Source organism: Bemisia tabaci, chromosome 6 (genome assembly GCF_918797505.1).
Source record: "Bemisia tabaci chromosome 6, PGI_BMITA_v3".
Taxonomy (NCBI): Eukaryota; Metazoa; Arthropoda; class Insecta; order Hemiptera; family Aleyrodidae; genus Bemisia; species Bemisia tabaci.
The window spans coordinates 42,625,181-42,643,349 of NC_092798.1; the positions used below are offsets into that span (position 1 = coordinate 42,625,181).

The 18,169-nt window shown below is 37.5% G+C and overlaps 1 protein-coding gene across 6 annotated transcripts in view; it reads left to right on the top strand.

Moving 5' to 3' along the window:
• The window catches only part of Obsc (Obscurin), a 252,766-nt gene that overhangs the window by 132,926 nt on the left and 101,671 nt on the right, over positions 1 to 18,169 (top strand). For all 6 annotated transcript variants that reach the window (XM_019050687.2, XM_072301410.1, XM_072301413.1 and 3 more), the window contains 3 exons: positions 7,822 to 7,914; positions 16,778 to 16,942; positions 17,294 to 17,431. In XM_019050687.2, coding sequence (XP_018906232.2) covers positions 7,822 to 7,914; positions 16,778 to 16,942; positions 17,294 to 17,431 — 396 coding nt within the window. The remainder of the gene's footprint in view (positions 1 to 7,821; positions 7,915 to 16,777; positions 16,943 to 17,293; positions 17,432 to 18,169) is intronic.

An 18,169-nucleotide genomic window follows, 5' to 3' on the forward strand; every position in this document is an offset into this window, starting at 1 on the left:
GGTACATGACATTTTTTGGTATTTGTAAAAAGAATTCAGACTGAACAATTTTCAATAGGAGGCGGCATCTCATCGAGCAAATTTGTGGAACTCAAGCCTGTGTTTGTAAACTTTCGAGTTGGACATACTGATAACCCGTTTAAGAATGAGACGTTACGCATATAAGATTGATGAGGGAACGTTGCGTTTCGATGCGTAACGAAGCAAATGCGGAACTAAAGCCTCAGCGCCGGTACGTCATCGTCCAATTTTAAAAATTTGCGTAAAGATACAAGAATTCCAACTCGAAGTCGTTCCGAACCGTAGTGGCTCTGATTTCAGAAAAGAGTTACTTTAAGAATTTTCTAACTGTAAACAATGCTATGATCGCATACTTTTTAAGATGACAGTGAACTTCGGAAAAATTGCAAGATTCGCAACATGAATCTGTTAGAATCTTTTTAGAATAGTTTCGCCTTTAGAATTTTGATATAGGTAGCTAATCCCAGAATATTGAAACAGGGACAATATGGTGGTCAATTTCCCTGTCACAACTGTCACATGAAATTTCAACGGTCGTCTTTGGAATCCATGGGTCCCTGTAGAGTGAATGAAGAGACCAACAATACCGATATGAACCCATGGAAACCAGAGAGATCTGAGGGAACACGGAAAAAAAGAGCATGGGGTTGTTGAATGATATGGACATTCCCAATTAATTTTGACTCTAATTATATTTTTTGGAACACCTTGTTCCCAATTAAGTGGAGTAGTACCCCAATAAATCAAAGTACAAACCCAAATGTTGCGCGATACCACCCTCAACTTAAGTTAATGTTGCGGTACTTCCACGATTACCTAATTGGAGAAGTCCATAATATGCAACAAATTGGAATGGCACTACAATTTTAGGGGATATCCCCTAAAACTTTTTTCCCCTGAACCCCTCGAGTTTCCATGAAAACCTAAGTCAATGCCGAATCGGTTCCTTTGAGAAACCGTGCAACATTCCCTTTTGGTCGTTTTGACAGGGTTCAGCGTTTAGTCCCACAACACGCCGATGTAAACTGTTTTCTGAAAATTATGCATTATAGAATTTTCATATTTAGATTTGCCGCCATATTGCCGTGCTAAGAAAAAACGTCGTATGAACATTTGAGAGTAGCCAAATTTCCTCTGATAAAAGTTGTATTTTTAAGGAGATTTATGAATGTTTTTCCTTGAAATCTTCAGAAACTTTAAGTAAAATTGTGAAAAAAATAATCTGAAAAATTGGAAGAAAAATAATCATAAGTTTTCTCATAAATTTGTGTTTAATCGAAGGAAATTTGGCAACGCCTGAAGGTTCATACGACGTTTTTTCTGAGCACGGCAGCATAAACATGGCGCTTAAATTGTTAATGCATCTGGCCCTCCCCATTTTCTTGCAAACATTTCGCATTTTGAGCTGAAATTTTTTTTCTATCAGTGGGGATTTATCAGATTACTGGATATATATATAAAATTCGCATCAAGCGCCACTTTCTCCGATTGCGAATGTCAAGCTGGAATGCGAACCCTGAGGGCTCGTGAAATGGTTAGTCGTAAAAATTAGTTCGAAATTTACGAGACAGTAATTAAAACTCCGCTCTGAAAGCTGTGGGCAACCACTCGGATGATCTCTGCGTCGCTTCGACTCGTCTATAAATAACGGTCTCAAAAGTGTGATTTATTCTTTGCACCAAAACGAATAATAATAAAAAATAAATATAAAACAATTTTCTCGCGTTGCCTCTGCGGAACGGTGAGAAGGTGACGAAACTTGCAGAATCAGGGCGCGATTAGCGGACAACAGTCGCTCGGAAACATGTTTGCCATTGGACGTATATAAATGATCCTCAGCCGATGAATGTTGTCTGTTGAATGTTGTACTAAAAAAAAAAAAATTTAAGTCTCAAAGTTCCATTATGATAATTTGTAATGTATATTCCTTGTTGTCGTTCCAATGTTTTCTACGGAGACGCAGCCAGAACTATTTCGCATCGGAGAGTGGTTAGGATAAGCAGTTCCCAGTGTTATAGACAAAGCTATGGACAAGGAAGACATAGGGAGGATGGAGCGATCCTATTGGTTAATTTGGGTGGTTCTTATAGACTAAGGGCGCAATTGATGGACTAACTAAAGGGTCTTTTGTGAGTTGTCTTTAGTTCGTCTATTACCTGCCTCCTTTGTCCATTGCAGTCACTCGTCTCCACCGATAGGATTCCTCCATATCCCTTTTAACTTCTTTGTCTATAGCTATGTCTATCAAGTTCAACGATCAGCCCGCAGAAGACCGGTGGTCCATTCCCAGATAATTTGTGATTGTATAGGTATATACAATCACTCAATATATCACTAATTTCCCTTGAGGTGTAAGTAAGCCCTTGTACTCCCCACAAAAATGATTTAGACCCGCTTGCGATCCCTGCCCTGCTATTGAAAGACACGCGAAAGGTCTCTGACCGGACTGCTTCTTGAAATGAAGCAATTTTTCCGCCCAGGTTGCAACCGCGCACTATGGTCTGGGGCGCCGAATTGTGGCCATAAATCAGGAAATGATCAGAATATCATGAAATTTGGTGTACTTATGTTTTTTGGGTCGCTGAATTCAAATTTGACCTTAGTTTTACAAAATTCTTAAATCCAAGATGGCGGCAGGCCCTTGAAACCAAAAAATTAGAAGAAAAGCCAAAATATGATTAGAATACCACATTGAATGTCAGTTTAATGTTTTGAAGGTTGTCTAACTATAATATGAAATCTATTTTTCAATGATCAAGAGGTTATCAGGGCAGAAGCCCCAAAAATACGTATTTAATCCAGAAATATAAGAGGAGAAGAAATGATTGAAATTGAATCAAGTCAGTACTATGTTTTTCGGTCTATTGATCCTGACTGGAACGTAAGTTAAAAAAAATGCACATTCAATATGGTGATATTCGTGTTAGCAAGACATATGGTATTAGCCCTTTAGGTCGCCCCCTCCCCGAACCAAAAATTGTCCCTAAAAATGTTCATTTCTAGCGATTTTTTAAAAATAATTTACTCTTTGATCATCAAATCCTGCTAGCAAAATTTTCTAGATATATTCAATACTACTTAGACCTAAATAGCTTTGACATTCTTATACTCATTGGAGGCTGTCAACCATTCTGCGCTGATTTTCATGGTTAGAATTATTATAAAGATTCTAGGCCTAATGAATCGTGGCCAAAAATCCGATTTTGGAAAGTACGAAAATCTGGCAATCGAGCATATAATCCTTGTCTACATCATTTACTAGGTGTGAAATGACCTATCAAATCTTGTGTAATTGTTTTTACGATCAGATATAAGGTGGCGAACTTCACATCCTCCGAGGTAAATAAACAAACGTGAGAATTTAAAGTGCACGTTATCGTGTCTTGCCTTGTGTCGTTTTGTGATAAGTTGGCGTAAATCCCCGATCAAATATGGAAAAGAAAGGTGAAAGTAAGTACTTTTTGATGGTTTAATCGTTTTTAGTATTAAGATTAATTTTATGACCACCATGAGACTCCAAAGTTTTGTCCTAATTTAGGCAAAAAATTGCCTTCACCTTAAGTTTAAGTTATCACTAACACGAGCTAACACGTTCTTATCAGTGCAAGAATGTAGCTCATATGTTCCTCTAACAGGATATCATAGGTTTTTTGCATCTTTTTGGCTCTGGGGCCTTCAGACCCAGACCCAGATCAGACCCTAAAACCTTGCGGATTACCATTCTCGGGTTGCCTAGCCAGGAATTGAACTCGGAACCTCTTGATCTTAAAGCCAGCACTGCAACCACTACGCACCACAGCGGGCCGAGTTAATACATTTGTATTATGTATACAGGCTGAAGAATAAAAAAAAATACCTAAGTTTTATCCACCATTTGTCGTTTTTCCGGTGAAAATATTGTTTTGCTTAAAAATGAGGTTTTTTGCAAAAAAACTTTATTTTCCGGAAATCTGGCATGTGCTGGAAAAAAACTGATATCATTTTCGGATTCAGCAGCCAAAAATACATATGAATCACCCTATATCAAATGTTGACCTTGTCTCATCTCTCTTATCTCCTTCTGCAATGAAATCAGATTGCGCAGAAAATCGTATAAGTCCTTCACTAAAATGACCAAAAAAGGCCCCAGACGCAAAAATACGCAAAAAAACCTGTGATATCCTGTTAGAGGAACATATGAGCAACATTTTTGCACAAATGAGAACGTGTTACCTCGTGTTACCGATAACTAAAACTTAAGGTGAAGGCAATTTTTTGCCTAAATTAGGACAAAACTTTGGAGTCTCATGGTGATCATAAAATTAATCATAATAATAAAAACGATTAAACCATCAAAAAGTACTTACTTTCACCTTTCTTTTCCATATTTGATCGGGGATTTACGCCAACTTATCACCAAACGACACAAGGCAAGACACGATAACGTGCACTTTAAATTCTCACGTTTGTTTACTTACCTCGAGGATGTGAAGTTCGCCACCATGTATCTGATCGTAAAAACAATTACAGAAGATTTGATAGGTCATTTCACACCTACTAAAGGATGTAGATAAGGATTATATGCTCGATTGACAGATTTTCGTACTTTCAAAAATCGGATTTTTGGCCACGATTCGGCGCTCCCAGACCATAGTGCCGCGTCCCAAAGCTCGCACCCACCTGATCCCGCTCCAAAATGTCGAACCCACACCTATCTGTCCTCTCCATTCATATTTCTTCCGGCTCACAAACATGACGTCTCGCATGTGTCACATCTCAAAATTATCTCACGCACATAGATGTCAAACATAACGATAATTCATCGAATGGCACAAAAACAGGGACAACAGAAGAATGTAAATGTAAAAAGAGGACAAGCTTTAGAACTTGTTTGTTAAGTACTTTGTAGAGACAGCAAATTATATTCAACATTTCAGATAAGGGTTGATCGACGAATTTGGAGTCAGCTACAGAGTGAATGGGAATCGTTTTTGAAAGGTGTTTTCTACTTTCTTTTTTCACACACACATTCAAATCTTAATGCATCTTTAATATTGTAAGCGTCCATATGGACACTGAATTTGATTTCCAACTCAAGAGTATAAAAGGATATCTATAACACAGTACAGTTTGAGTCATTGGCTGTTAAATTCCTTTTCTCATGGACTGTTGGCTATTGCGATTGTTTTCTTTCTCTTTTTCAATACCGCGATATTTGAAACGAATCTGCAAAATATGATCATTTGAATGAAAACTTCCTTATTAGTTACAAGGGCAAAACAATTTTTAAAAAAAATCGCGATTTTCATAAAGACCACTCTTGAAAAAACTGTCGATTTATTTAATTTTTTTATTTTTAATAGAATCTTTTTTGGGTATTTTTAAGTAAAATTTACGAGTATTAAAAATAATTAATATTATAAAAAAAACTCTTCAAACTCTACCTGTTTTTAACACATAAACATTTTAAAACAATTTTAGAAAACTTTTAAAAGAAATTAATTTTTCAAACACGATTTGCTGAAACAAGAATTTTAAAATTTGATGAATTTCGTGTTTAAGTCAAAACTACTGAGTGACTGAACACGAGGACACCGTCGGTTCATACATTGAGCAATTATTAGAGAAGATATGATAAAATGATCCAATCTGTTCAAATATATGTGTTTAAATGGGAAATGCCACCAGAAGACGTCATTAGGCGGTGCATTTTCTCATTTTAAATCTATTTTTATACTGTTTCCCATATCAGAAAAAAAGTATAAAAAATACTGTGAAATCAGCTCTTTGAGCAATTTTAGACGAAGCAATAAAAAATTTGCATGCAAATTCTTCATTTTTTAAGAGTTTTCTTGGAGTGTTTTTCGAAGGGAATCGCTACCAGGGTTTTTATTTATTTATTTATTTATCTATTTATTTATTTATTTATTTATTTTTTAAAAAAATCATTCAAAAGGGATCGAAATACTAGATAAATCCTTTCATTTTCAAAATTTGCATACAAATTCTTCATTTTTAAGAGTTTTCTTAGAGTGTTTTTCATAGGGAATTGCTACTAGGGTTTTTTTTTTCTCTCAAAACGGATCGAAATACTAAATACATCCCTTCATTTTCAAACTCCTCCAGAATCTTAGCGTGTCCAAGCGCATAGTTCTCGTGCCCATGGTGCGAGAGCGCTGCCAGGATGGGAGGGGAAGGGAGGAGAGTCAGTCATTCCGTTATTTTTACACGATTCCTTTTCGCCTTTTTTTTTCGTTGAGAGTTTCGTCGGCTCGTCAGCGGGTAATCGCGGCGCGTGTGACAACCGACGCCCGACAACCGAATCGTCTGACGCGTCGCCAGTCGTGCTTTCGAAACCGTCGTCGAACGGACCGGACCCGTGCGTGATTTTAGTGCTTGAGTTTCTTTGGATTCCCCTCGGATTTTTTGGATAATTTTTTCGGACCTACCCTAGGTAAAATAACCCTATTTTGATTTCAATCAATCTAGTTTTTACTGGTTTTAGAATGGATTTACACTTAAATTGTTTAATAAACGTACATTTTTCTGAAAAACATTTTTTTTTTTTTTTTAAATTTCATCATCTTTAATGCGTCAAACAAGCAGTGTTACAGGTTCTTGATAAGTTCGGCAGACAATTCGTCGTCTCCCGGACGAAGGAACGTATTAATCCATTCCAAGGCTGCCGAATTGACTAAAAAATTAATTTATTTTACAAAAATGCCCCTGTGCAATTTTTATCCAAAATTTTGCTGGTTCTTGCATGAAATCCGAGGAAAAATCAGGAAAATTTCAGATAGAAATGTCCAAGGTTCTCCGGTTCAATATGCAATTTGAGAAGGGAAATGTATCAACATTGAAATGGAGCTACGTTCTTTCGTGAGGGGAATGACTAATTCTTCCGAACCATGAAAATTTGAGAAACCTTATGGCAAAACTTGAAATTTTTCCTTCGAGCCAAAACATTGATTCAATTTCAATAGAGTTCGCGCTTATAATCTTTTGTAAAAAAAAAATTTATTGAAAATTCTCGCCAAATAATACATAAAAAAGGCCGGGAATTCTGCAATGAAGTATTTGAAAGGTCAGAAAATTTTGAAATCCAAGATTACGTGTAATCCTGAAAATCCGACCAAATCATCTGATCAAATTGCCAGTAAGGGAGAGCAATTTTAAAATAGTATCGAGTAGAATATTGCCTGGATTCCCTGGCGACTCAACATTTGGAAAATTTTGGTCAATTTTGGCCCCACCTAGACCTTCTCCCCTCCCTCGAAACTTGAAATTTTTTGTGTATGATTCCTTAATTTTTACTAAGCTCCTCAAAGGAAATTTTTAGGGATTAATCCTGGGAAAATGAAGTTATAAATCAATCCAAATTTTTAGGAATAACATTAATTGGATGCTCTTTAAAAATTAAATTCTAAGTACAAACTGGAAACTTTCAAATAGTATGAATGTGTTCCGACCTGGGCACGCTCGATTTATTGAATATCAATATTACAGTACGATCATGAGCGCATTACAATTAATTGTATTATTTGGAATGACGTGTGAGAAAGCTGACTCAAATGAAAGTTTCGGACTGCGTACATAATCACTAGGAATATGTAATGGGTATGATCGCCATTAAATCACTAATAATCCATCGTTCATGAATCCATGTTAATGGCCCTTGATGCTGTCATTCTCCACACATATCTCCAAGAGCTCTGTTGTCTATCGACTTTCTACATTTAACTTGTCTGTTTTGCACTAGGATTTTTACTTTTTTATAAAAATAAAATTAATTAAAATTGCAATTTAATGTCTGTTTAACAGGAGGTGGGTCATCGGCTTGCTGACGACAAATCGTTAAGTGAACATTTGAAATTACCAATCCAAAGGATTAACGACTACCAATTACTTTTAAAGGTAAGATATGTTTCACTCACGATCATCCACGAATAATTGTTGAAACGCGACGACAATGAATAACAAAACTTTTAGGAAACGAGATTGAAGCTCTACCAAAAGATGAAGTTCTATTAAAAAAAAGGCAAACTTTCCACTCCACGGTTAGGATAAAGAAGCTGCTTTAGAATTAATTGGTTGTGAGTGCAATTACATCCAATTTTTACTAGTAGTTTGGCCTTTTTTAGCTGAATTTAGTGATGGAGCTTTTGAAAATTAGGTTGACAGTCTGGATCAAAACAAAAGCCACTCATGCTGGCAAAGTCCCAGTATTAAAGATCACAAGTCTAGCATGTAGACTTCAGGAGTGAGGTTGAGAGCGGAGATAATCGGCGTGATGATTGACAAAATGAACTAGAAAAGATCCCATTGTTGCCAATCATCATGAAAATTGCGGTTAATCCTTGACATTTTTTGAAAAGCCTCAACTGACAGTGTATCGTGAAAGTCTGTATTACTTATTTTTAAGGAAACCTTAATGTTGTTCCCTTTGAAAATCTGGCAACGCTATCGTGATCAGTAAAACAATTTTTTAGAGAATATTTGTTAGGACGACGTGCACTGGAAAAAAAAAAACACATTGGATCTAGAGTCCAGACTCTTAAAAACATCGACAAGAAAATATACTCTTTCAATCGGATTTTTGCTTAAATCAAGAACCAAGTCTCTTAATTTGAGCGGATTTCCTTTTGATTTAAGCTTAAATCTGATTGAATCAAAAGTAATTTTCTTGTCAATGTTTTCAAGAGTCTAGACCCTAGATCCAATGTGTTTTTTTCCATTGCGGATCAAGTAAGTTTGTCATAAATCACGTTTCTTGCAAAGGAAATGCATAGTAGAAATCAATACAAAACAATAATCCTCCGTTAAAACTATTTTTCAATGTGTAATTGATCGCGAGACCCAGCGGCGATTTTCACTAATCGGCAACGCTGTTTTTCCTCTATTTAAATCTATTTTAAATATCGATTCCAAGCGAGGCAAGCAACCTGAGATCGATTGTTTTACATATACTTAAATGAAAAATAAGCTGTGTTACCTGCTTGCATGAATAGTCTGTGTGTCAAGTTCATGGTTCAAATTGTCGATTTGTATAAAAACTTATCATGTACTGTTTTTGCATGAAAACTAATCGCTTGCACTTATTCTTCGAGACACTGCAGAGATAATTCCACCGAAACGTAAATTCGAATTGTTTAACCATGCACCTATACGTAAGGAAAATTGTTCTCTTCAGAAAGCCTAGGTTCACAAAGATACTTTCTTTTACTTACACCTGGTGCCGATCTCAGCAAATTGGTAATATTTTAAGTACTCCATTAAAATCCATTAAATAAATCGATTCTAGGTGAGGCAGCCTGTCTCACGTAGAACCGACTGTTTTACATACGTTTATATGGAGGAGAAGCGGTGTTGCCAACTTTCAAGAATCGCCACTGACATGAGTTGAATTTGAGAAGGTGTATTTTGCGTAGTGGTCCATTGTGTACAAGAGACCTGTAGCAGTCAGGAGAGAGGGTATATTTGTATTTTCAGCGGAGCAACAACTCAACTATTTTTATTCGTTTCGTTGTTTTGGTTCCGAAAATAATATCCTATAGCGCCCACTCATCAAGAGAGCCTCCGTGGATTAACCTAGTCTCGATGACTCAAAGCTTTTTCCCCATCGGTGACACATATCCAGTCGAAATGTTGCTGTTTATGTTTTATCGCCGACCTTCCTAAACTTTCGAGCGGTTGTCTTAGTTTTTCTTTTGAAAATTTGGAAGCGGCAACTATGTATATTAATCAGAGTTTTTGAAGTTTACATAATATTCTGAAAACTCCAGCGATGAATATGGAATAAAAAGTTGTAAAAACGTCCGACTAAAGCCTATGTTAATTCCAAGGATTATATACCATGTCGACGGTGAAACTACCAAACCACGTATCTCGGTTTGCGACGTCGCAGACTTCCTGTCATACTTTATTTTTTAAATGAAAAACTACTTTAACGTCCAGTCTTGAAAATTTCTGTGATTTTTCCTCTTCTTGCAGAGAAAATTCTGTGAAAATTTCAAGGATTGATATTGATTTGGTCTACTTTAAAAAAATAAAATGTGAGCGTAGATTTTTAAACACCGCAACCGAGGTACGTGGTTTGGTAGTTTCACCGTCGATATATTACAGATACTCTGTAATAAGCGCAAATAATAATTGTAGCTCCTTTCGAACTGTTAATTTGTTTCATGTGCGGTGCTTTATTTGGCGGGTAAATAACAATAGCCAATCAGGGCTTTCAGATAAATTTGATTTTTTAGCTAGAAAAATTTTGAAAATACTTCAGAAAGACCGTGTTCTTGTCTGTATCTGTTGTCTACACGTGTCAAAGACTGAGCTTTTAGTGAGCAGAGAGATACGTTCTGCCCATTAACACTCATCTCACTCCATGTGATTTAATCAAAACTGCAATCATATTTTTAGACAGAAAATAAAAAAAAGAAACGGATTACGAACTTTTATGGTTCGAAAATAGTTAAAATTAGGATCAGCTTCTCAGATTCAAACACATATTAATGTTACATTCATTTGTTAATGGTTCCAACCAAAAGTATTTACGACCTTTGAAAGGCGATTTTGTTACCCTATTTATGTATGTACTTGGGTTATTAATATGCTTAAAGTGCGATATTTTACGAATTCTGATTTTTCTTAGTATGATTCAAACCACGAAATTTTTCGCTGAAAATTTCTGCCTTAAGGGATGACTTTAAGCATGGTTTTAGGGACAAGAAATTTCATCCACTTTTTTCATGAAAAGACGTTAAGACTTCGTAGGTGCCTCAATGCCTCATACAATCATACGAGGGCATTCACAAAATCTAAATTCTTCCCAACAGTGCGGTCGGTGCACAAGCATGCAAGCATCGTCGCCAGATTTCTGAAATTTACCCTCCTCATTCCAGTTCGGCTAATTTTAATGCAACATTTGACAAATCACGCAGCGAAAATTTCCACTGACGTCAGTAGCAACAACAAGCTTTTAATTTGTTCCAGTTAGCCCTAACCATCACAATTTACTCGCATTTACCTCCTGACGAGAGATCGCCGGCGCCCTGAAAACAGGGTTGCACAATCAGTGCACAATTTCATGAAATTTGCGTGTTTCCGCGCATGTTTCTCGAAAAATTTAGTGATGTTGCAGGGAAGTTAACTCCAGCTTTATCGGGGTTTGGTGCCTCGTCGTTGGGTTCGCTGTTGGCGATAATTCTCGCAGTTTATTGCGATGCACACGCTTGCTGCAACGGCTTGAGTAGAGAACATCGACGTCTTGCCTTGATTAGGGCTTTCAACACTTGAGGTGATAGTGATTTTAAAACTTGTGGGCGTCCAGGATCGTAAATAAATATTTTGCGGGTGTCTGTTCTTTTATTGCTCTACCGTGCAGAAGAATTCTACTTTCATCTATTCACATCTATCACGAAAAGTAATCGCCCGCAAATTGCGCTGCTGTGAGAGTTTGAAATGCTCCATTTTTTCCCTCAAGGAAATGGAATCACGGAAAGAACTGACGGTAAAACAAGACAAACTGCATGTTGAAGTGATAATACTAAATCTGTATCCAGAGTTAAAAAAAAAAAAAAAAAAAAAAAAAAAAAAAAAAAAAACCAAATAGGTCGGTTGCTACGATTGATTGAATCTAAAAGATAGGTAAAACACGCGGAAAGCTCTAAAACGCGTGTAATCTGAAAGCACTCTTCGCTCAGACTAGGGGTTTTAAGGTAAACAATATTAGTTTTTTGAAAATCAGAGAGAAATCAGAGAGCTTTAAAAAGGAAAAGATTAAACTAATCAACCCTTAAAACTGCTTGAAGAAGAGCGCTCACTCTTTACCATCAACTTACGAAAATTACGTGGCAGAAGAGGGCAACTTTTTACGGACACCGATTAAAATAGAAATAGTTGAAGAAGCGTTCAGATGAAAGATTACACTATTCTTTTCCCCACAGCAAAATAAGATAACTCCGCTATTTTCATTGAGGAGACGTGACGGTGGTGACCGATGACGCGACTTCCATTTTCTGCTCCTATTTTCAGCGTGGCAACTCGGTGTAAAGGTCAATCTCCTTTCACTGAAAGCTGCCCATAACCAACCGTCAAAAGACCTGCCGTATCTGTCGGACAGGTACACGGCAGCACAATGACCCATTTGCGGCTAAATTCCCATCCCGCGGTCGCAATGTCTGTCTCTATTTCGAACGGATTCAACTTGTGCGTTACCTGTCCGATTACAGTTCACGGTCAGCCACGTGTGTCGCGCCCCGCGGTGGGCTGGCTGATGAATTGATTTTGGCTACAACACGTTTATTGCATCTCGTGTGAGGATTGCTAGTCCGAGTCGTGTTGTCACATTTTCGCACTTCGACCTGTCTATTCTCATACTAGCACTCAGGTTATAGTGCCAAGTTTGGCGTCACTGGATTCGGTTATCTATTTCAGACGCAGTGCCGAATCGCAGTTGCCTGGAATCCAGATTCAACTGAACTTCAAACGGAAGTAGCTTTCAGTAGCTTAATGCCGGGATCCTGTAATTTGCAATTCCTGTCCCTGTCTTCTGATTGGAAATAGAATTTTGACCGTCCACCTGTAAAGGGACCGTGAATTTAAGTTGAAATTTTGGGAGCGCGCTATTTTCGTCGGATCAGGAAAAAATGCGATCTTAAAGCTTTTTAGGGAAAGTACACGGAGAAAAAAACTTCATGCGTGGGACCTGAAGTTTAGGTCATATGGATCTCTGAAGTTTTCAGATTGAGCATCTGAACACTTTAGGTCTAGCTGTCGAGGTTCGGATCCCACATCTGAAACTGCGGTTCTCACATCTTAAGTACTTCGGTTTCCACATCCGAAAACTTCGGTTCTCACATCTGAAGTACTTCAGATGTAAGAACTGAAGTTTCAGATGTGTGATCCGAACCTCGACAGCTAGATCTAAAGTGTTCAGATGCTCAATCTGAAAACTTCAGAGATCCATATGACCTAAACTTCGGGTCCCACGCACGATGTATCCCCGTGTTTCTCCGTGTATCCCCTAAAAACCCAAAAACATACGAGCAAGCTTACGGGCACCTTTGTTCATTTTTATGCCGATAGAAGACCAGAGGTTACATTTTAGCCCGACAGTTTTGAGCCTCATTATGCAAGACAGTAGATACAATACGTTAATTTTTTTTTCAAAATAATTTTTCTCCACTGCTTTCAAACCAATTTAATTTTTAGCACTAAAGTCTTCTTTCTCATGGAAGGTCACAATTGCTTTACATCTCAAAGCGAAACGAAGTTCATACACATAGGTAACCATTGATTCTCGAGCTATGAGAAGCCTGCCGACCAAGTAACAAGCAAACCTCATATTTTCCAAAAACTAGGAGACTATGCACTACGCCCCCTAAACGCTTCTCGCTTCAGGCGTTATGAGTTACGCCTTACTCTTATAATTGTAAATTATAGAGTAAGATATGGGAGCCTTTATGCTAACTACACCTTAATTCATGCGTGCAATCATTAAGCGGCCTTGTCGGTCACTATCTACCTAAAGTTCTAAAAGAACCAATTTTATGTCTACTTATCCAGCACACACGCACACATACGTCACCTCTATCCTTACGACCGTAGTCCCTTTCTTCGTTCTGTCTCGAATAATAGTGTCCACACTATAGATAGTCACACTCAACAAGAAATGCCAAATTCACTTTGAATAAAGGAAATTCCTTCTTTTAGCACTGCAGTAGCTCTTCGAGTTTTCAAAGAATCTCACAACTTTGCCTCGGTTTATTGCACTTTCCGCATTGTTCCCATTAATTTTGGTCCGAGCTATGTTGTCGCTTTGTGTAACTCCTCATAATTTTTGTATACGGGATAACATGAACCGTGCGGATAAATTGTGTCGGTTTGAGACGCTTGAATGTTGAGTCTTTGATCATCTCACGTTGATTTTTAAAGCGCATAGTGTTGAACACGGGCCCAAAGTGCCACAAACTGGGCTCGGCTAATTAGACAGTAAATTAATCTAATTTTAAGTCCCGTGACAGACGCCAGATGTTATTCCTCAATATGAAAGTTTCCCGTTAAAAAATAACATAAGCTGTATCGTTTGGGAATTTTTAGTAATGCAGTAACGACACTTCAATACTCAAAGTACAATGAAAATGGTGTTTTAAAAAACTCATAGAGGAAGTATTAATAAAGCCTCATTTTCTATTTGAATTTTTTATATTCATTATCTCATTATTTTATCATATTCAGTGATATTTATGGTAAACTATGCTAGGCATCATTCTTTGAGCAGCGGAGTTTGACCAAGACACACGGAGAAAAAAACTTTGTGCGTGGGACCCGAAGTTGAGGTCATATGGATCTCTGAAGTTTTCGGATCACGTACCTAAAAACTTGAGGTCCACCTGCCGAAGTTCGGGTCAGACATCGAGGTACTTCGGTATATACCGGAGTACTTCAGATGTGTGACCTCAACCCTTCGGTATGTATCGAAGTACTTCAGATGTCTGACCCGAACTTCGGCAGCTGGACCTCAAGTTTTTAGATACGTGATCCGAAAACTTCAAAGATCCATATGACCTCAAATTCTGGTCCCACGCACGAAGTTTTTTTCTCCGTGCAATTTTAACCCATTCACTTTAAGCCCCATTTTCCTTGACTCCATCAAATATGTCAAACGCAAGAAAAAAACAAAATATATTTTTTAAAAATAATATTTGAGTATTTGTAATGGTTATCGTGTGCGATTCTGAGAAACCCAGATATTTTGAGGTGGGATGGATCACACGCAGAACAGTTCACAACCGGCGTGATGGTAGGGCGGTAATCCGCGTGTGACAAATTAGTTTGGCGGATGGTTCAGCGCTTTAATCCCACCCGTGAGTTTTTTTCTCCGAACACCACTTTTTCGGTGCGATTCTGTGGGCTGTTACGAAAATAGTTCGTTAATAGGTCGAAGACTCCGCCACGTGAAAATTCCTTGAATTTGACTAAATGGTTCCCTCGCAAAAATTCGGTAAGAAGAGGCCACACACGTCCAAATCAGGCAAAAAGTGTTTCAATCTTGCTACTAAATAGATACAAAACAAGAATTTTACTTTCCGATTATTTTTCTGAGGTAAATAAGAGCGACTGTCAAAAGGGAAGGTTATAGGACATTTCGTCAACGATTTTTTGTCCGCGCACCTGTTTTTTCCAGTAGTTTACGTCCACGCGTTTTTTCGAAATGGGAGTTTTGGTCCACTTACCACATGAGACCCAAAGTTAATTGGTCCACATGTAAATACGAATGACAATTGCTTACGACGTTTTTGGATGAAAATTTTTAATGTCCTGGAAGAATGAGGGTTTGCTTGTTTGTTTGCTCCAAAGGAGAAAAATATATAATTGAGATTTTTGGTAAAAATGCGGAAGAGTCATTCCCATGAGAGAAAATTTACTAAAACTCTCTACACCTCTTTGGTGCAACAGGACTTAATTATCTTTCAAGAAAATCCCATATTTTTATACATGAACTGGAAAACCTTTTGATTTGCCTGAGCTAAAGGATCTCATTTTTTTCCTGTGCATGATAACTTCGCTTCGGCACTGGTTTGCCGCAGCGCTTCGAGCTACTATTTCGCCACGGAGGTGTTGCACAGTATCATATGAGATCGAAGGCACCCCAACGTATCATGATTGATGGCATATTTCAAAAGCTCGAAGTTCCCTCGCAAATTCAATTGAGTGACGACAACAAAAAGAAAGCGGTAGTCGAAAAACTTACCGCCCTAGTATCTGTATTTAATAACGTTTAGTATGATTTTTAACTTCATTTGAGGAACAAGTGACCTAATTTAAGGAGAAATATCCTCAAATTTACCGCCGAGAAGATTACTTTGTGAGTTAATAAAGAAAATAATGTTTTCTCAAAGAAGAAAAGATGCTTTTATAAAAAGGAAAGTCACTTACATCAAGCAGAAACCCGCTTTTGTTCACCTATTTTATTCTTGATTCAAAATAAAATCTTCTTGACTTCATTCTCAAGAATGTTCCTTTATCTCTCTTATCTCGACTTATTTTGCAAGGAAAGTTCGGTACTCTTAAAGGATCCCTGTCATTCTAATTGTTGGTATGTTGGAGTGCCTTCAATTTCGTATAATACTGTACAACTTCTCTATTGTGAAATAGTGAGGCGCCGTGGCACGTGGCACGCTGCGGCGCGGCGCGGCCAGCCAGCCAGCACGGAACGTGCATTGGCGCCTACAAACCTAAGGGATACCTCAAGCATTGCGCAATGCGTGAATTTTCTGCTTAGGTTTGTAGGCGCCAGTGCACGTTTCGTGCAGGCAGCACGTCGCATCACTCCGCTTTATGCTAGGGCCTATTCTTTAAACTCGCGGAGTCAGCGTTTTTCAACTCATGAATTTTATATGTTTGCACACTCTGCATGGATTACTTTAATTTAATTTGGTAAAAAAAATATATATATAAATAAAAGGAAAATTGAATGTGTGTTTTGTAAATATTAAGGTGTTTCCTTGTCGTATTCAATGATTTTCAAAGCACATTAATGTTTTTTTTTATATTTTGTGCTTTTACTGTGCAAGTGGGAACTTTAATTTTTCCGGCTCAGCGGTAAAAACATGTATGCGCATAAGGAAAGTAATGGTCCATACGTTGTTTCTAATCTGAGCCAGAAATTTCAGTTCCGAATTGCAAAATTTAGTCCAATTTTATTTTAATGCTTAGTCGCTCGAATTTTAAAATTCTAAAAAAAATATTCATGTAATCATTTGATTGGTTGTTGCAGGAATTAGTGAAATTATCAAATCTATTGGGAGAAGACACAACTGACCTAAACCGGGCGCTAGAGTTGATGCTAGCAGTGCCCCACCGGGCCAACGACAACAAATTCATCGGTAACATCGAGGGATACCACGGCAACATCCACAAGCTCGGACGACTTCTCAGACACGTAATGCATTTTGTCATAAATTATTAAATTAACAGAATTTAAAATAAATAAAAATGATCAAATTCATGTGTCTCGAAAACATTCTGGATTTTATTTTCCATAATTGATGCTAGTCTATGTTTATCAAAATAGTCAAACAAGCATTTGGTCAAATACGCAAAAAGTTGATTCACTTATTGAGATTTCCGAAGATTTGTTATGTTCAGACAAACAGCTCTTGATTTTTTAAGAAATTGAACATGGTCATTAACCGGACTGCAAATGTTCCTCAATTTAAAGCAGCCTAAGTATCTCTAATGATGTATACCCATGTTTAAATACTAATGTATTTGTATGTATTTGATTTTGCAGGACTGGTTTAGAATAAGTCACAAGGACGGAAAGTCAAAAGAACGATATTTATTTTTATTCAAAGCTCGAATTTTAGTGTGTAAAGTAAGGCGTATCTCGCAAGATAGATCCGTATTCGTTCTCAAAGATATCATTAGAGTAAGTACCTCATTTCATTAAATCTATAATTTTTCCGGCAAAATTCGCACTCCGAAAAGCTTGGCAGGTAGAGTACCTATATTAAGAGAGTATGGCCACTTGAGTTACCACCTCTGATTGGCTCAGCCATCTTAGGCTGAATGGAGCCCTTAGGACCCAAAAATGGCGGACGCCATAAGTTAATGTAATGCAAAATGACTCAAAATGTAGTTGTCTTTGCTTATCGTAACGAGAAATTTACCAAAATGCACTATTGCGACCTCGTTACATATTTTTAAGGCTAATCGTGTGCAATTTTCGAGAAAAATTATCTTGGATGTAGTAAGGTTGGCAGCGAGTGCGGTTGGTGATATCCGTCAAAAGTTGGCAATGACCCCCCTCCCATCCACAAAAACCAAAACAAAACACCGCCATTTTTGGGTCCTAAGCCTCTCCATGGGACCCAGTGGCCATACTCTCTTAATATAGGTACTCTAGGCAGGTGGAGCCAAGATTTTCTACCCTGACCGCCTGTTTGGCAACATTACCTGAAATTCTGTATAAAGAATCAAAATTGCGGTAATTTAACCAAATTTTGACAGTCAGGATCTCGAAATTTTGCTCTAATTGGACAAAAAAATTACAATACAGCAATGATATTTTCAAAAGAAATGATAGCAGTCGTGCAATAAAAGCAGATGATGTAGTGAAATAGAGTAATCTCTGATGCCCATAATTTGTGTAGAATTTAAGCCAACT